Source organism: Engystomops pustulosus, chromosome 2 (assembly GCF_040894005.1).
Source record: "Engystomops pustulosus chromosome 2, aEngPut4.maternal, whole genome shotgun sequence".
NCBI classification, from domain to species: domain Eukaryota; kingdom Metazoa; phylum Chordata; class Amphibia; order Anura; family Leptodactylidae; genus Engystomops; species Engystomops pustulosus.
This window is the reverse complement of record NC_092412.1, coordinates 12,631,408-12,652,138: the sequence shown is the minus strand read 5'-3', so window position 1 is coordinate 12,652,138 and position 20,731 is coordinate 12,631,408. Positions and strand designations below refer to the sequence as shown.

Below are 20,731 nucleotides of genomic sequence, written 5' to 3'. Positions count from 1 at the left end.
CCCCCATACTGTCCCGCATGGAGAAGACAGAAACTCCCTCCCCGTGTAGGGACAGGAAGCTCTGGGAGCTAACAGCTCTGGGAAGACACTTAAGACCTGAGCTTCTAGTCTCTCCTCACTTGAAAAAGGAATCGTCGCTGATTCCGAAATGCCTTGTGTTACCGAGACACCAATAAACAGATTTGTTGCGAAGTACTCTCCGAATCACTTTTGACTACCAGTGTGCGCCATAGTGACAATCACCCCATCAGTGTAAAGATGATACTGGAAACCAAATCTGCTGATGGTTTGTCCAATGGGGGCAGTAATAATAATACTTTATTATCCCAAACGGGAACTTAAAGTGTCACATCCGCAATACACTAATTCAACAGAGATATGACATATTTAAAACTCACATAAAACTCACATACACCATAAAACCGAAAGAGAAACACAGGTACACATAAATATACATTACACAGATTTACAATAAATAGTTAAATGGATTAATAATAAATAGTTAATAGTACCCCCCAATTACATTTCTTGAAGTCTTACGATCCTTACTTAATCTACCTGGTATAAATGTCTTCTTAAATCTCTCCGACCTGCATCGCATAAGAATAAAACGGGAACTAAAACCACTAATCTGTGCCTGCAGTACACCATGCATGGGGTGGTCAATGTTATCTCTAATTTTATCCAATTTTCTCAATATTCCACACCGTACCAGTTCCTCCCATCTCTCAAAGGGCGAACCCACTATCGAGGAAGCTTTCTTAATTATCTTATCCATCTTCTGACAATGCATACTAGAGGTACAGTTATCCCCAAGCTGCTAAGGCGAATGCAAAAGCACTCATCATAACCGTGTTATAAAAACCTACCATCATAGTCCTTGGGACGTCGAATGCCCTTAATCTACGTAAAAAAAAATAATTACTATTAGCGCGCCTGCATACCTTTTCGATGTGCTCATGCCAGCTTAATTTATTGTCTATGACCACGCCCAAGTATTTGTAGCTACTGACCTGCTCCACTTCTGTCCCTGCTATAATCAATGGTTGGGACTTATCACCCCTTCTCCGCAAAAAATGTATAACCAATTCTTTTGTCTTATTAACATTTAGCACAAGACCATTTGAGCTACACCATTCAGTAAATGTATTCACTGACTGTCGATATTCACAATCACCCCCCTCCTTAATACAGCCCACCAGTACAGAGTCATCCGAGTATTTCTGAAGGAAGCAACCCAGATCGTTTTTCCTAAAGTCTGAGGTGTACAGAATAAACAAAAAAGGAGCTAACACAGCACCCTGAGGGGCCCCAGTACTGCACACCACCTCATCAGACCATGTATCTCCTAACCTGACCTTCTGCGGTCTTGAACTCAGATATGTCATCAACCATTTGATCATGGTCGGTTCTACCTGCATAGCCTGTAGTTTAGACTCCAGCAGTGCCGGGATGATCATATTAAATGCGCTGCTGAAGTAAAAAAACGTCAGGCGAACCTCTGTTTTTGGGGATTCAAGATGAGCACATACTCTGTGTAGTAAATTGATTAATGGATCATCTACTCCCAACCCACGGCGATATGCAAATTGTAACGGGTCTACGAAGTCCTTCACCACATTGGATAAATGCTGCATAACCAGTCTTTCTAAGATTTTCTTAACCAGTGAGGTCAACGCTATTGGTCTATAATCGTTTAATGATTTCGGTTGCGGAACTTTGGAATTATAACCGACGGTTTCCACAAAGTTGTCACTATTCCACATCGTAGGCTCATGTCAAATAACCGTGTATAAACCTCACCAAGCTCTTTACAACATGTTTTCAAGGCCCTATTATCCAGCATATCTGGGCCTCCAGCTTTATTAGCTTTCAACCATCCTAATTCTAATATCACATCCTCAACTTTAACGGGCGCCATTATTCCCAGTTAGAGGGAGAAGAGGAACTAGGACTGAGCCCTGAGGAACCCCGACACTGAGAGGAAGATGAGAAGAGAAAGATCCAGAAAAGGAGACTCTGAATGTGCGGTCAGAGAGATAGGAAGAAAACCAAGAGAGTGCGGTGTCCTTTAGGCCAATGGAGCAGAGCATCCTAAGGTGATGCTGGTGGTCCACAGTATCGAACACTGCCGATAGTTTCAGAAGGATGAGGAGAGAATAGTCACCTTTGGATTTTGCAGTGATGAGATGATTGGAGACTTTAGAAAGGGCAGTTTCAGTGGAATACATAGAGCGGAAACCAGATTGTAGGGGATCAAGGAGGGAGTTAGCTGAGAGATAGCGGGTTATAGAGAATAGACCAGGCGTTCCAGGAGTTTGGAGATGAAAGGGAGGTTAGAAACAGGTATGTAGTTAGTAGCACTGGATGGGTCCAGTGAAGGTTTCTTTAGTAAAGGGGTAATAACAGCATGCTTCAAAGAAGAGGGAACGACACCAGAAGAGAGATTGAAGATTTTAGTGAGGTGAGAAGTGACTGCTGGGGAGAGAGACTGTACCAGATGTGAGGGGATGGGGTCACTGATGCAGGTAGTGGGGCAAACAGAGGAAAGGAGCCTAGACACTTCTTCCTCTGTGACTGGCTCGAAGGAATAGAGTGAACAAGATAAGGTATGGGAGGGAAGGGGATTAGTGGGGTGAGAGGATTGAGCAATTATTTCCTGGCGAATGTAATCAATTTTATCCTTAACCCCTTAATGACCGCCCTATCGGGTTTTTACGGCGGTCATTAAGGGTACTTCTTCTGATGCGACGCCTTTCTACGGCGGCGCATCAGAAGAAGTTTTCGGGACACCGGGTCTCGCTGGTGCCGGTGTCGGGCTGTGATATCACAGCCCAGACCCGGCACTAACACCCGGGATCGGAAAAACTCCGATCCCGGGTGTTTAACCCCTTGCACGCCGCGGTCAAGCATGACCGCGGCGTGCAAGTGTGTCCCCCGTGGATCGGACCCCCCCGGTGTGCTTACCGGGGGATCCGATCCCTCCTGCCGCTGCCCCGGGTTCCGACGAGTGACCCGGGGCTGTCGGCTCCTCTTCTCACCGGGTCCTGCCTTCCTGGCAGGACCCGGCTGTAAGTAACTGAGCATGCGCAGCATGCTCAGTTACTTTCACTATACACTGCAATACAAGTGTATTGCAGTGTAAAGGCTTGAATAAGCGATCGGATGATCGCTTATTCAAGCCAAAAAGTAAAAAATGTAAAAAAGTAAAAAAAAAAAAAATTTAATCTTTTTATAATATAATTAAATAAATAAATAAAATAAAAGTCCCATAATCTCCCCAGTAACACATAAAATGCAAATAAAGTATATAAAACACAAAACACGTACATATTTGGTATCACCGCGTCCGTATTAATCTGTACAATATATCTAAATCAATATTGAACCCGCTCGGTGAACTACGTAAAAAAAAACTCGAAAAACTTCCCATAATATACAATTTTTCATCAAACACCATCACAAAAAATGTTCTAAAAAGTGATCAAAAAAAGTTACGGTACCTAATATGATACGACTGAAAAGAACAACTGTTTTCGCAAAAAATAAGCCCTCAACCAGATCTGACAACAGAAAAATACAGAAGTTATGGCCCTGAAAAGTTGTCAATAGTAAAAACAATGCGATTTTCTCCAATATTGGTTTTGCTCAGGAAAATTGAGCAAAATAAGAAAAACTATATAAATGAGGTATCACCGCAATCGTAGTGAACCAGAGAATAAAGATAAAATATTATTTTTACGTTACGGTGAGCGGGGGGGGGGGGGGGGGAGAAATGCTCACAATCCAAAATAAAAATTGATGATTTTGTTTGTGTCCCCCTTGAAATAGTTAATAAAATCTCATGAATAAGCTTTAGACTCCCAAAATAAATTATTTATACATTGTATCTCATCCCATAAAAAATAAGCCCTCATATGATCGCATTACCAAAAAAAATAAAAATTTATAGGTCGTACAATGTGACAATACAAATCCGCAGTGAATGGCGCCTCCATTCATTCTATGCCCGGCCGTGCGCCCGTACAGCCGTTTACCACCACATATGAGGTATCACTACACTCGAGAGGAATTGGGCATCAAGCGTTGCAGTGCGTTTCATCATTTAATTTATTCTGAAAATGTCAGTTTTGGCCTAAATGAATGTATTTCCAAAAAAATTCCATAGTTTCTAAATCGCAGGTCCATATTTTTTAACCCATGTGAAACACTTAAAGGGTTAATGGACTTAATAGAAGTTGTTTTACATACGTTGAGGGGTGAAGTTTCTATAGTGGGGTAATTTATGAGGTTTTACTATTATTTAGGCCTCTCAAAGTCACTTGGAAGCCGAGTTGTCCCTCAAAATGTGAGTTATGGCAATTTTCATGAAAATAAGAAAAATCGCACCTAAAGTTCTGCGCCTCATAACATCCTAGAAAAATGACCGGAAGCATAAAATATCATCCCAACATAAAGCAGATATTCTGTAAATGTTAATTATCAAACTTTTTGGGTAGTTTTACTTCCTGTCTGGAAACCAGAACATTTCAAACTTGGAAAATGAAGAATTTTTACAAACTTTTGCCAAATTTTCACTTTTTTTCAGAACGAAACGCAAAACTTATCACTTAAATTTTATAACTAAGATGAAGTACAATGTGTCACGAGAAAACATTCTCAAAATCACCAGGATATGTTAAAGCGTTCCGAAGTTATAACCAATTATCGTGAGACATGTCAGATTTGAAAAATCGAGTCTGGTCATTGAGCTGAAAACTAGTGTCGGTGATAAGGGGTTAAAGTAGGCGGCCAGATCTTCAGCCCCAAGGTCTGTGACAGGTGGCTGCACCCTTGCACAGGCTATGGTCTCATTGGTCAGCAGCTTGTGTTGAAGTCACAGGAGGCAGGTCCTACCATCCATCTTGCGGATTCTTAGAGCTGGTTGCTATGGGCCAAAAAATATACTAAATTGGGGACTGTGGGGCAAAATACTTAGAGGAAAAATTCCCAGAAATACCTGGAGCAGGATTGTGGTTTTTCATTTATTTCGCTCAGAATGACGATTACCCTTGAAATTTTGAAAGATCTGTTAAAACATAATAAAATCAATATAAATTTGGTATCCCTAAGATAGTACCGACCCAATTCCTTCCAGTTTCCCAGGACACAATATGGAAAATTAACAACCACCAGTAGGAAGGACAATTTGTTATGAAGGAAACAAGTTCTGTACACGGAAAAATAAAAAGTTATAGATGTTTAAAAATGAGCACAAAATGGAAACGCAAAGAACAAAAAGGACAAGAGTGGAAGGGGTTATACTGTCTGTACACAGCACTGGGCAGCAGAACTTGTCTGAAGGGTCAGAGCAGTAACACAGGACAACAGCTGCCGCCACAGACACAGTATGGGGACTGTACGCAGACCACACAGGAGCAGCTCTGCGGCCATGGAGCCTCACAAGACGTGACTAATGTGAGGAGAAATGGCGGGCACAGGGATTCTTCTCACTTCTCCTCAGACTACTCAGTAAGCGCCAGTAACCTATGTACCAAATAACCGCTCCAGAAGGGCTGACGGGTAATGTAGTCCTAGTAGTCAGTGACATCACACTCCCCGGGTCACATGATTAGCGGATAGAGCGCATGGGGCCACGCCTCTCCCTTTTCATCACACTCCCAGGGTCACATGACTAATGGATGATGCGCGGGAAGCCCCGCCCCTTCCGTGGCGTCATACTCCCAGGGTCACATGATTAGCGGAGCACGTTGGTTGTGTGCGGCACAGTGTCTTACACTGAGGAGGGTAGAGGTAAGTGATTAGAGGAGGGACTACATAATCCAGGAGCAAACACACAATAAGGTGGGTCTACAACTCCCAGCATGCTCCAGGAGCACACACACAATAAGGTGGGTCTACAACTCCCAGCATGCTCCAGGAGCACACACACTATATGGAGGGAATACAACTCTCAGCATGCTCCAGGAGCACACACACTATATGGAGGGACTACAACTCCCAGTGTGCTCCAGGAGTATGCTTACTATATGGAGGGATACAACTCCCAGCATGCTCCAGGAGCACACACACTATATGGAGGGAATACAACTCTCAGCATGCTCCTGGAGCACACACACTATATGGAGGGACTACAACTCCCAGTGTGCTCCAGGAGTATGCTTACTATATGGAGGGGACTACAACTCCCAGCATGCTCCAGGAGCTCACACACTATATGGAGGGACTACAACTCCCAGCATGCTCCAGGAGCACACACACTATATGGAGGGGACTACAACTCCCAGCGTGCTCTAGGACCACACACACACTGTATGGAGGGACTACAACTCCCAGCATGCTCCAGGAGCACACACACTATATGGAGGGGACTACAACTCCCAGCGTGCTCTAGGACCACACACACACTGTATGGAGGGACTACAACTCCCAGCATGCTCCAGGAGCATACACATTGTACAGTGGGAGTAGTAGTGCGGGGGTGGCTCCTGGTTCTGGAGATAATTGTGGCTGTGGAATGTTATGGCTCAGTTCACATTGTGCAGTTTCCTCCTTGGTCAGGTCCTTGTGCTCTTCCTCTGTGATAGTAATGGGGGAGGGGGGACACTCTCCTCCTTGTTGTGGGTGGATGTGATGTCACATTATTATGAGCAGGAGAAGCGTCTCCACAAGAAACGTCTGGGGCAGTGCAGGCGGCGGCCGGACTCTATGGAGGGATCATTACCGTGCGGAGCGGCTGCAGAGCGTCCAACACTCACACGCTGGCTGGGTTGTGCTCTGCTCCAAGGTTTCAGGAGAAGCTCCAGGGATATAGGATTCCAGAAAGTAGACAGAAGTCCTGTCCCTGCTCTGCCAATCACGGGGGAATGATCCTGACACAATGACGTGTCTCATTGTCCTGCTGGAAGATCCCTCTCCCCCATCCCCCTGGAAGGCAGTGGCTGATGTCAGGGAGTAATACAATACAATAAATTTGTATTTATTTTATAAAATTATATTTTTCGAGATTCCGGACCCTCAGTTCTAGCGACCAGAACTCAGGATCCAACATGACCTTTATAAGAAACTTATTATATTAGCCCAATAATCCCCCAATAGCTGACCCACCAAAGTCTGGGGTCCAGTATGTGCTATTAGTGAGGAGCGGCACAGTCCAGCACCATCCCTCCTCCCTCAGTCCAGTGACCTCCCCTCCAGTGTCTGGAGAATCCCCATCTGTCACATCACACATGTCATGGACACAATTGCTTCATATAGAGTTTGCTCTTAGTTCTTGTCATGTTTCCTCAGGTTCTATAGATCCAGGACTCCCAGAGGTTTCTCCTAAAGATGATCCTTTCCATCAATGATCCACCAGGGATCCGGGAGAAGGACAGAGAGCAGATGGCGGCCAGGATCCTGGAGCTCACCCTGGAGATGATCTCCTTGATAACCGGAGAGGTGAGAGTCTCCCAGGACACGGCTCTTATCTCTAGGAATAACAGCGGGAAATGACTGGAGAGGTGAAGGATTCTTAGGATCTATGTAGTGATCAGTGTCTCCCCATACACAGGATTACACAGTAGTGAAGAAGTCGTCTGGTGAGTGTGTGACCCCCCGTGTGTCAGGAGGATGGACCCAGAGCCCCATCACCGAGCCTCCACCTCATTCACTGATACATGAGCAGAAGATCCTAGAACTTACCTCCAGGATCACTGAGCTGCTGAGCGGAGAGGTGAGCGCTGCCGGGAATGCTGGGACATTGTACAATAACACAAGGGAGGGGTCTGGGTGATGACTGTGTCATTGTGGGTGTCAGGTTCCTATAAGGTGTCAGGACGTCACTGTCTATTTCTCCATGGAGGAGTGGGAGTATATAGAAGGACACAAGGACCAGTACAAGGACATCATGATGGAGGACCACCAGCCCCTCACATCACCAGGTAAGAGGAGACCTTCCTGATTATAGAGGACAGAGCAGGTGTGAGGTCACCTCCTCCATCATCTCATCATCACATATAGACAATGTATCAGTCACTGTGTATATTTCCTATAGATGGATCCAGTCAGAGAAATCCACCAGAGAGATGTCCCCGTCCTGGAGATTCCCGAGATATTACACAGGAACCAGAGAGATGCCCCAGTCCTGGAGATTCCCGAGATATTACACGGGAACCAGAGAGATGTCCCAGTCCTGGAGATTCCCGAGATATTACACAGGAACCAGAGAGATGTCCCAGTCCTGAAAATCTCCCAGATATTAAAGAGGAACCGGAGGAGAATTTCCCACTGGATCATCAGGTAGATGGAGCTGAAATTCCTGTCTATTTCTCCATGGAGGAGAGGGAGTATATAGAAGGACACAAGGACCAGTACAAGGACATCATGATGGAGGACCACCAGCCCCTCACATCACCAGGTAAGAGGAGACCTTCCTGATTATAGAGGACAGATCAGGTGTGAGGTCACCTCCTCCATCATCTCATCATCACATATAGACAATGTATCAGTCACTGTGTATATTTCCTATAGATGGATACAGTCAGAGAAATCCCCCAGAGAGATGTCCCAGTCCCCAATATTTCCATATTGTTAAAGAGGAACCAGAAGAATACGTCCCACTGGATCATCAGGTAGGTGGAGCTGAGGTTCCTGTAAATCCTCTATGGATGGATGTAATGAAGCTACTTACCTTTTCCAGCAGCAGTGGGTGGTGGGTCTATGGCATGATGCTTTTTATTGTGGTAGACCCTTGCTACAAATGGTGTCTAATTTTATTAAAGGTTGTAGTAAATAGAAAATCTCCCCAGGATCGGGTCACATCGGGTTATGCAGTAATATAACCGGAACATTGATGTTGATGTGTAAAATATTGGGGTGAATGTGGATCCCGTCTCCTCCTGCAGGAGATTATTCCCCTTAGTTCCTGGTTCTAGAGGTTTCTGTCCATCACTTGGATATAAGAGAATCTCTGGAGACATTTCCTTGTTTTCTCAGGTCCTTCATGTTGGATCTTTCCAGGAAAGTTGTGGTGGAAGGAGGAGCGGAGAGGAAATCCCCTCATCAGTGACAGAGGAGGGTAAGAGCGATACCAGACTCCATTATTAAATATTTCACCTGATACTTACTTTGTTGACTTCAAGACATCAGAGGACCCTGATCATAAATTCATAGTCAAGGCTGTTCAGGGTTGTGTCTCACTTCCTGTGTGTTAAATGGTTGTCTCTGAAATCAGTAGTTAACTGACCTTTGTTATCCTTATGTGGTACGTAACGGCACATATTGGTGGGAAGTGGTGGGATTTTGATAATCGCGTGCGGGGATAGCAGCAGCTTTTGCCATTGTGATCTTCAGCTTGGCAATAGGCAGTCAGGATGCAATTACACTTAGAGCTGCAACTTGACAAACCCAACTTACCTGTGTCAGTTATCATCTTCTGCAAGGATGGCTTGTAAAAAAGAAGGTCGGAAATAATAATTTGGCCAGTGCTATGGACATGTAACATGTAGTATACCAATGGAACGCCCACCACCTACACTCCCCTACAGGTTAATTATCTCAGGAACCATCTTGCAGGTTGCCCTGGATAGTCTCCATGCAGGGCACAAGGACACACGAGACCCTCGTGGCTGCTGCAGAACAGGAGCAAACACAGCATGAACACTAGTTAGAAATGCTCCAGCTTCAGCATCAGATCCTATCGAGAGTGCCTTGTGACCTAGTTCCCAAACATACGGGCTGAGGACTTGACGCTTGATAAAGGTTGTTCTTTAGGACCAGTGGGTCTGTTACCTAACCTCTCGTCTTGGAGGAGAGGCCCTGTAATTATTCAGATACTTACCCAGCGGAACGACCCTCTGTTATGAGGATATCTAGCAGGCTCGGGTCTGTCAGTACAACCTGACCCCTGAGACCTCCCGGAAGAAGCTCCAGGCATTACAGCAGGAGTCTACTGACTGCTATACTGAAGGTATGAGGGCCCTCCTAATAGCAGTGACTGATGGACGGGATTGGGTCTAACCACCTTCTTGCAGCTCAAGGAGCAAATCATAATTTTTGTGGAATTGATTGAAGGATTTACAGCAGAACCTCTATCATCGTAAGCTAAAAGTGGTTTCTGATACAGAAAAACTTGCAGATGAGTACACCAAAAACTGGACTCTGAAGGCCTGGAGACCTGGCATCTGGAGAGACAAAAACCATCCCTGCCATTCTTGCCCGCAAAGCCCTTGGGGCTTTCCTCGCCACATCGCTATGGAAAACTTGTTTATGTCACCTTTGTGAACAGCATGTGTCCACAGCACCAGAAGGGCCTGGTACCGTGCCAAAAGACTTGTAGCCCATCAACATAGGCCATGCAGTGGCCATTGTACCGAGAGACTAGGGCTAAGTTGAACTTTGCTTGCGCTGAGCTGGTGTTCCCATTGGATTTGGTACTCTGAAAACTATTGAAGTTTCTGGAATTGCAGAAACAGAATCTGCGCTGCCCATTGCTATGGTTTATTTGGATTGCAGTGGGGGGAGGTGAGTGAGGACAGTGGGGGTTTGAATATATACCTGTGGTCCCCGACTTACAGACAACCCCTCGTTAAAGACTGACCTCTGGTGAAGCTCTCTGAATGCTTTACTATAGTCCCAGACTGCAATGATCAGCTGTAAGGTGTCTGTAATGAAGCTTTATTGATAATCCTTGGTCCCATTACAGCAAAAAATGTTTAAACTGCAATTGTCATTGTGGCAAAAAAAAAAAAATTGCCTTGAACTACAATGATAAAATATACAGTCCCGACTTGCATACAAATTCAACTTAAGAACAAACCTTCGGAACCTACCTTGTATGTAACATGTCTTTTCTTGTACATGAAGTCACCACTATGTCTCCCTTCGGCCAGCATTATTAACTCTGTGAGAGAGAACTTCAGAGTCCAAGTTCACACCCCAGCCAATTGTTTCAAAGAATTCCCTATATAAAAGAGAAAGGAAGTATATCTATTCTGGAGGCCACGGATGAGGAGATGCACAGAATTCTCAATGGGATCATAGTATGTAGGTCATGTCTGGTCTGAAAAGATGCTGGAGTTCTGGATAGCTCTGATGGGGCCAGTAGAATGATGAGATCTGATTTGAGAAGTTAGAATTCATCTGAGGTCCTGGATCTGGTCCAGGTAGGAGGTGTCCAGGAGACAGGAGAGGTGTGTCTCTACCTCTAATAAAAGCAAATCAATCCCTTTGGCCATTGTTCTTTTCATTTGGGATTATTACAATTACAAAAGGCACGAAGAATCAAAGTGTGGGCCGTCTATCCCCATTGGTTCAGTGCAATGTAATTGGCTTGATTTTTGTTCTACTCCACCTGTAACTTGTACTGTCAACTGTTACTGTCTTGTGTATATATTTGACTAGTTTACCATTCATGAAAATCTAAAGCATGATAAACCAGGGGCATTTGCTCAGCCCAGCACTGTGGCTGTGGTAATCTTCCTTGTTATCTATGGACCCTTCCTTCTAACTAAACTTTTAAAATTTATGCTAGTGAATCAGACAGAAGCCCCCCTGTCTTACAGGCTGTTGTCACACTGGCTTCTAATAATTTTATATAGCGCACACAGATTAATCAGTCCCTGTCCCCAATGGGGCTCACAATCTAATCAACCTACCAGTATGTTTTGGAGTGTGGGAGGAAACCAGAGGAAACCTATGCAAACATGGAGAGAACATACAAACTCTTTGTAGATGTTGACCTTGGGACTTGAACCCAGGTCCCCAGCACTGCAAGGCTGGAATGCTAACCACCAGGCCACTGTACTGCCCTAGCCTGATTTATAATCAATGTCTAATGAGAGCTGTAGGCATACAATACCCTCATGGCTGTTTCGGTACCGCCGAAGCAGATCGGAAACTGGACTGTGAACGCCAACTGCAGCAATGTCAGTCTTTCCCAACTGATCCAGAGTTGCCCGAGAACCACGTTTTTAAAGCTGTAGACCGAGGTCTTTCCTCTGATAGATAAATTTACTGACTTGGACACACTTTTGCTGGCCTTTGGAAAGACTTGTCAACAGTATCATGTGTCTGCAGAGCAGTGGGTCCAGTACCTCACCCCTGGCCTTGGAAATATTAGGATATTTCCCCAGTGAGACCACATTGAACTATGAGGATATTAAGAAGGATCTGGTTAGTCAGTACAACTTGACCCATGAGACCTCCCAGAAGAAGCTTCACCGTTTACAGTGGTGGTCTGCTGACAGCTGGTCCGATCACATGGGTGCCCTACTAAGATTGCCATGGAACAGATTTTTTTGTGGAATTGCCCCAGTGGATTTATAGCAGCACCTCTGTGACTGGAAGCCAAAGGTGGCTTTTAAAACCACCTTCATGGACCGTGAGTATACCAACAGATTCTGGAGAGGAGTTAAGAGAAATGTCATGCCTGCTATCCCTGCCCTTAAGCCCAACAGGGAACCTACCTATGCTCCCCACTCCATGTCGCTGAGTGAAAACCATTTGTCATCTGTCTAGACAGCCAGGAAACTTGAAAGCCATGTGTTGACGGGGCCAGAAGGTCCTGGTACCGTCCGTGAAAATAACCCCTATTTGTGTGGGGGTACTGGGAGGTCATGGGACTGAGACACTGGTACTTGGTTGACCCTTGCACAGCCTGAACTGGTGTCCCCTGAGCATTTGGTTCCCAGGAAAACTTTCACTGTTTCCGGGAGTTGGAGGAATCTGCCCTTTGCAAATTTATATTTGCATTTGGTGACTGAGACGGGGACTGAGAGTCCTGGGGGAAATCCCAGTGAGTGTTTGCTTTGTTGGAAACAAACTTGTGGTATCTAGTCTCCCTGTGTGTGAACCCAAAATCATCAGGGACTGATCCCTCAGATGGCAATCCTGCCTGCAGCTGTTGTAGTAGCTGTAAACCTCTTAACGCCAAGGCCCTTTTTCATTTTTGCTTTTCCATTTTTTTACTCTTTTTAATCTATTCCTTTTTTCCCAAGTAGAGAGCTGTGTGAGGGCTTGTTTTCTGCGTGACAAATTGCACTTCATATTGACGGTATTTAATATTCCATGCTGTGTACTGGGAAGCAGGAAAAATGCATTTCACCATTTTCTTGTGGGCTTGGATTTTATACATGTCTCCTATATTCTATGGGTTGGTGCCATCTTGGGGATTCCAAGTTTTGTACATGTTTATGTCTTATATCGTTTATTTATGACTTTTAGGGAAAGGAGGGGGGGGGGTGATTTGAATTTTTAGCTTTTTTGCAGACCCACTAAAGTAGTTTAACCTAAAGTTGTCTGATTTAATCCTACCATATACTGCTATAATTTAAACTACTGTATGACAGTATATGGGGATTTTCCTCATCATTCATTACAATGTGCAAACCGCACATTGTAATGAATGGGTTAAAATCAGACAGCCTCAGGTCTTTGGAAGACCCATGCGCCGCCAAGATTTAAATGTCTACATGGTTAACACCCACGATCTGTGTCAGCGGGTGTTACCGGTGGGTGTTTGCTGCAATATGCAGCAAACACCGCCTTGTCTTGAGAGGGCTCATCCGTGAGCCTCTCCATACATCCGCAGCCGACATGCGATGTAATAGTACGTCGCATGTATGGGGTTAATGACTATAATTTTGTCAGTGTTGCTGATGTAGCTAATGATGTGGTTGACACACCTACTTTTGGGAATGTAGGGGTGGGTAATGTCTGGGTTCCTACTTTTTTCCTGTGGGGTGGGGGGATCTTTCCAGTAGATTGTCTGGCTACCTCTGGATACCTGTTGTCTTCGAAGACTTCCAGTGTAGGGAGAGATGGGGCAAACAGCTGCTGGGGTAGGCCTGGCATGTGGGACGGGAAAGTACCAGTAGTGGTAGGTCTCGCAGGTAAGGATTTGCTGCAGGACCCATACCCAACCAGGCTGTTTCAGGGCAGGGCCTTGCCCATTTGCCTCAGAAGCTGAGAGGAATTTGGTGCTAACTGCAGTTGTGGTGACCATTGCCGCTATAATTTGTGGTTGGAGGCACTTGGGCCCATGGGTGCCCATTTCCGACCAAGGGGCTACCATGGCAGTCTCTTGGGGGCCCACAACTTCCTCCTTTCGAAGCATGTGGCTGTCGGGTTATTTAGAGGCCAGGGGACTGATCCCAGGCAACTTACAGAAGACATGGCAGTCTCTTTTATTCTCCCCACAACCAGTCAGGCGTTTCAGACGGCGTTAGATGCTGAAGACATCCTGAGAGCTTTTAAGGAGGAGATGGCACAGCCTTACTCACACTGAGTGTGTGGTCTGGGACCCAGGACAGCTGTACTGGGTTATGGGCTGGCAGTGACCTTCCATTGAGAAGTTAGAATTCATACGAGGTTCTGGATCTGACACAGCTAGGAGGTGTTCTAGCACCCGCCTGTGTGGGATTTTACACAACCCTTTTAAACAAATGAAGGCCATTCTGGGGAAAATATTCATGCACAACATCAAATCAGGAGGAATCAATTCAATTCCTATAGGAACATATTATGCCTCTGAGATGTTGTATCGCAGATGGCTTCAGCAGTTGAAATGAGTTGTAGTTTCTTAATAGAGTTTAGAGGGTGTTCCTTAGATTGTGACAAATGGTCGTAACAGGGTACACTTATGTACAGTTGGGACAGGGGGAGACCTGTTCCATACAGTTATTGGACACCGCTAAGGTATTTTGACTGGGAGGTGTTGAGAAAATTTAGACTATGCTAGAAATTCATAAATTGGATCAAAGTGATTTACAGGGAACTGAGAACCAGAATAAAACGGGCACTTTTTATATGGTGTTTTAATCTAATGCTTGGAATGAGGCAGGGGTGTCTCTTGCCTGCATCTTTAGTTTGCTTTGTTTGTGAAGACGTTAGCTTGTAGAATATGAAGAAGATGAAATATAAGGAAATTTAATGGGTTTGGATGTGAAATTATGAAACATAAAATACTACTCTGTGAATGATATTCTAGTTTTACCTTAAAGGAAATCTACCATCAGGAAACTACCTTTTTCAGTGGTTCCATTGGTAGATAGCCCAAGTGCGACTCAACTGTGGGGATCTTTAATAATTTCTTTTGATAGGAACCTTTTGTGTTAAAAACATTCGTGTCTAATTGTGCTATTTACCTGCAGAGGCTACTCAGGGCGTGGAGTAGCCTCTGTGAACTCCGGCGGCTAAGGCTATCATTAAAGATTGCTATTTAAGAAATTATGAAAGATCCCCACAGATGAGCCACACTTGGGCTATCTACCAATGGTACTCCTGTGAAAAAAAGTAGTTTCCAGACGATAGATTTCCTTCAATAAGTCAAAAAGAAAAAGAATTGCACCTAAGGTACTGCAACATTTACAAGAATTTGGGGCAATTTCATTTAACCCCAGATTGGGTTAAATCTAGCCTATGTTCGTTAGATTGATTTGAATTACATGGGGTAGATAGATAATACAGAATCTTATAAAGAACTGGGAACTTCCACTCCTTGTTCCAACAGTATTGGTTTCCTTGGGATGACACACACTAAACACACGCACCTGTATTCCAGCGCCAGCATCGTGATAAGTCACCACAGCTCCAGCGCTGGAATACAGAGGCCCATGCTGGGAAAGAAAGGTACTTTTTTTTTTTTTTGTATTGCATTGCACAGAAGGGGGAATAAATATTAGGGGACATAAAAAGGGGAACAGGCTTGCCCAAAATGGAGACAAGAAAGAGGAATAAAAATATGAGCAAAGAAGTGGGAATGGATGGGATACAAGGGAGAATTGGACTTCACAAAAAGGGGCAAGAAGGGGTTCAAATTGGTAAGGGAGGCACAAGTCTTCTAAGGGGGCTGGTGGTAGTAAGAAAGAGCAGTAAACGTAAAAGGGTCACATTCCTTTTTGGGACCTATACACAAAACTTGGAGAACACAAACCGGGGGTGAAGGGGAACTTCAGATGTGGCACTAACACCATTGTAGAGGGGAGGCATCAACTTGCGAGGGGTCAGTAAAACTGTAGGGTGGGGACTGGAAGGGGCCCAAAACTGAAACGTAAAACTTGGCACTTCTCATTCATGTGCAGTAAAACGGTGTGTTTGTGCTGTAAATTTTAAGTCTTTTAAGAACTCGGAACTATAATTGTGGTACGGCATTCTTTTTTTTTTTTTTAAGACTTTTTATTTTTTTTTTATCCTGTTAGAAATGGATCCTAACACTTCTGCTGGTAATCCGGGACCAAAACAAAAACGCAGGTCATACGAAGCAGGTTTCAAACTTATGGTTGTGTCAAGAGCAGAAGAAAGCAATAACAGTATTGCAAGTAGGGAATTTTGTGTCGACGAAAAACAAGTCAGGGAGTGGCGGAAAAGGAAAGCTGAATTGGAAAATATTCCAAAGGCAAAAAAAGCTCGACGTGGTTTAACGACTTCATACGGAGCTCTAGAGACTGAATTGTACAAATGGATTATAGAGTGTTGTCAAAATGGTTTCCTCGTAACACGAATGGGAATTCGCTTACGTGCCCTTCAATTGGCTAAAGATGACAAACTAAAAGCACCTGACATTGAAAAATTTCTTGCGTCGCCAGGATGGTGCACCCGCTTCATGAATAGGTTTAACCTATGTTTGCCGAAAAGAACAAAAATTTCACTGACGTTTCCAAAAGACCTTGATGAAAATAGTGATGTTATTCCATTCATTCATCATAAAACAAAGAAGGAGCTATAACTATGGCCTGGGAGATATTGGATGGACAACCTGGCGGAGCCTTGGGGAAAAAAGTCATTGATTGTTTGGGATCTGTTCACACCTCTGATGTAACAAATTGGTTAAGTTATTATTTCAGGTGGGCTGACTGACAAAAGTTGGCAATCTGAAGAAGCAGATGTAGAATTTGTAGTAAGGTGATGCATGGGAACAACGGGCCTTCGAGAAATGTGGCATTGGTAATCGTATGGATGGCCGTGAGAACAATGGCAGTGATGATGATGACTGCGATCTTAATGTCTATGGTGATAACCTCACACCGGCTAATGCTGAAGATCTGCACGTACAGACAAGGAGGAGGAATCCAGTTTTGAAGGATTTTTACCCTTGTGTTTCAGCTTGGTTTGCTGGTTTTGAGTTCTTGTTGATACTGTATTCTTGTTGACCCTCTTTTCCACTTGCAGAGTTAGTTCAATGGTTTTCTTTGAAATAAATACTGGTATTCAAAAACATTTAACCTACTGATGCCTCAGTTAATGGCCTGTGATTTTATGGATATGTATTTTTATTTTTTAAATTCACCAGAAGCTGCTGAACTTCACACCCTAGGCTTATACTCAAGTTTTTCTATTTTTTTATTTTTTTTTGTAGTGAGATTAGTGTCAGCTTATACTCAAATATATACAGTACTTATCTCCCAAATTATCAGTTTAGTAAAGATGCTGGTGATGTCGCAGTTATTATGTGTTATCCAACTATTTTGATAGAAAGTTATTAGATCAAATCGAGAATGATCAACCAGCTTATTTGGAGGGGAGTGGGTGACTTGCACACATGACTGCATGGGGGCCTGTGATACAGCCACAAAATTTGTGTCCATACTATGGCTCCCATAAAGGGTCTGTGGTACTTGGCTATGGTCCGGTGAGCACCATGACCTAGTCAGGTCAGCTTTTAATGGAGATGTGCGAGAAGCACTCCCTCCCCTCCCTTCTCCTCCTGTTAATAACATTTCTTCCCTATTAGAGTAGGGACAGCTGGGGAGATTACATTTTAGGAATTTGGCCGTAGCTATCCTGATAATTAACAGTTGGAAGTATCTGGAACATAAGCTCGGAATTGGAGGGGAACAACTTTACACCTCCGTGGGGAATTGCCACCTGAAAAAAATTTCTCTCAGTGGGCAAAATCATTTTAGGGGAATGTAGACTATACACATTTGAAGAAAAACGGCTAAAAGGAGGAGAGTAGCAATTTTTGCTAATTTTGGATGCATCCATGACGGTGGTAATTTGTTGCCTATATAATGACTGTATAATGCATGATGACTGTATGCTACTGACACGATACTTTACTTCTGCTTGTCTCTGGGTAAAAGGAAACCTCCGATATATTGATTTCTTGACCTATATTTTTCAGGAGATGAAAGTACAAGAGGTTTCTATGGACATCACCCCTCATTTTTTTGTAGTCAAGTAGAAGATAATCAGTCACATCACACAGGGGAGGGATATCATGGAGATAAGAGGCCGTTTTCATGTTCAATATGTGAGAAGCGGTTTACCCAGAAATCAAGTCTTGTTAGACACCTGAGAATTCACACAGGGGAGAAGCCATTTTCATGTCCTGATTGTGGAAAATGTTTTACCCTGAAAACAAATCTTGTTAACCATCAAAAGATTCACACAGGAGTGAAGCCATTTTCATGTACTGAATGTGGAAAATATTTCACTAATAAATCAGATTTTCTACGACATCAAAGAATTCACACAGGAGAGAAGCCGTTCTCATGTACTGTATGTGGAAAATGTTTTGCCCTGAAAGCAAACCTTTCTGCGCATGAAAGAATTCACACAGGAAATAAACCATTTTTATGTACTGAGTGTGGAAAATGTTTTAACCAGAAATCGCATCTTGTTAGCCATCGAAAAATTCACACAGGAGAGAAACCATTTCCATGTACTGAATGTGGAAAATATTTCCTAAATAAATCAGATTTTTTACGACATCAAAGGACTCACACAGGAGAGAAGCCGTTTGCCTGTACTGAATGTGGAAGTTGTTTTGCCCTGAAATCGAATCTTGCCATGCATGAGAGAATTCACACAGGAACTAAACCATTTTCATGTCTTGAATGTGGAAAATGTTTCAGAAAGAAATCTCTTCTTGTTGCACATCAAAGAATTCACACAGGAGTGACACCATTTTTTTGTACTGAATGCGGAAAATTTTTCGGTGAAAAATCAAGTCTTATTCAACATCAGAGAATTCACACAGGGGAAAAACCATTTCCATGTACTGAATGTGGGAGATATTTTCGTCAGTTGTCATCTCTTACTCAACATCAGAAAATCCACACAGGGGAGAAGCCGTTTTCATGTCACGAATGTGGAAAATGTTTTACCATGAAATCACATCTTGTTATACATCAGAGAACTCACACAGGAGAGAAGCCATTTTCATGTCCTGAATGTGGAAAATGTTTTGGTGAGAAATCAAATCTTGTTATACATCGGAGAATTCACACAGGAGAGAAGCCATATTCACAGAACAAGAACTAGGCAGAAGCACTCCTCAGTGATTCAGTTAAATCTTGCGATTTTATTCACTTCAGTATGACGGAGAAGGTCTTTTTCAAGCATGTAAAACATAGACACAGTACGGATATATACAGCGCTTAAATCTACTTACCGTACTCTCAATACACCTGTACACCTTAAGACATCAGCCCAGCAGTAAGACGACCGCGCTCTATGTAGGAAATGAGTTCCATTGGACGTAGTGAATACACTATTGATAGAACTACATCTCTTGTGGAACACCCTACTCTAACAGTAATAAAGAACTCTAAGACATGTAAGACTATTCGTCTAATTTAAACCTGTTCTATACATTCTGTTAACTAAACAGAGGGTCAGTTATATCACGATCAAATAGGATAAAAGTCCCTATACAACTGGAAATAAACAATGGCGATATCTGCAAACTTTACGAAGACCAGTTAAAAAAACGTTTTATGGTGTCCAAAGTTATCAAACAGATAAAAAGCAAACATACCACATCATGTTCCATCATGTGCCTCGCAAGTGACAGGGATGCGGGTCCATATCTACTATCAAAACTATCAGAAATCCTCAAAGTTCTGTGTGATCATCTTAAGGTCACTCTGACAGGAAAGAGCATAATGTGTTAATAGTGTATAATAATATCAGCAATTGTGAAAAATAAGCCGTCTGGTACAATTCTTAGAGAAATACCCAAAATAGAATTACACCGATAAGAGGAACTATTCAATCTGTTAGTTTATATAATACTAGCCATCATAAACTCCCCATCAAGCCTCTGGATTATCTAGATCATAAATCCGTCGTAATCCAAGTAACTTGAGAAGCAGTTCTCTGTTGATCCCTCTTCTCGATCTATCAACCACATTAATAATTCTAAACCTACGCTGAGAGACCCGATCCCCATATTAAGCAAAGTGTTTGTGTAATTCTGTCTTGGCATTCCTATTTGTCGACTTAATTCCCACTCTCTGTTCAATAAACTTGAATCTATTCATGATCTGTTTCTTTCCTAGTCATTTGTCCTGCTGGCCATCCCTGACACATGGATCCAGCAGGACGACGCTGCACCACGTGTTGTTCTGTGCTATAGTGGCTTGCAATTCTCACTCTTCTAGATCTGAAATTGGCAGGGAGGAGGGGTAGGTATACTCCTCTGCCCACAGTGCACCTTCCAGGTCACTCCACCTGTACCATCTCTCATCTTCTCTTATTTTGAGGTCCACGCCCTCAGGATATTCCACCCATTCTCCCTTCGTTTGTCTGTAATTTATCGTCGTCCTAGCTCACGCTACCAGTTTCTCGACAACTTTGGCTTCCTCGTCTTTTCTCAACCCTCTTCAGTCTTTGAGTTCACTAATCCTGCCATTCCACTGTCAGACCTCTTCACTATCCTCCCTCTTCTGTCCTAACCATGCTACTAACCATTATAATCACAACCTCAAAAGTGCCCTGGATGAGGCGTCACCTCCCTCAGTCCGAA

General features: G+C 43.6%; 2 protein-coding genes across 2 annotated transcripts in view; both read left to right on the top strand.

Moving 5' to 3' along the window:
• The window catches only part of LOC140119827 (uncharacterized), a 76,452-nt gene that overhangs the window by 30,413 nt on the left and 25,308 nt on the right, over positions 1 to 20,731 (top strand). The window lies entirely within an intron of this gene.
• On the top strand, positions 5,651 to 20,246 carry LOC140119813 (uncharacterized). The gene is made up of 5 exons (XM_072139217.1): positions 5,651 to 5,793; positions 7,291 to 8,398; positions 8,512 to 8,612; positions 8,977 to 9,058; positions 18,104 to 20,246. Exons 2-5 carry the CDS (start codon positions 8,005 to 8,007, stop codon positions 19,243 to 19,245), a joined length of 1,719 nt encoding a protein of 572 aa, XP_071995318.1. The 5' UTR covers positions 5,651 to 5,793; positions 7,291 to 8,004; the 3' UTR covers positions 19,246 to 20,246.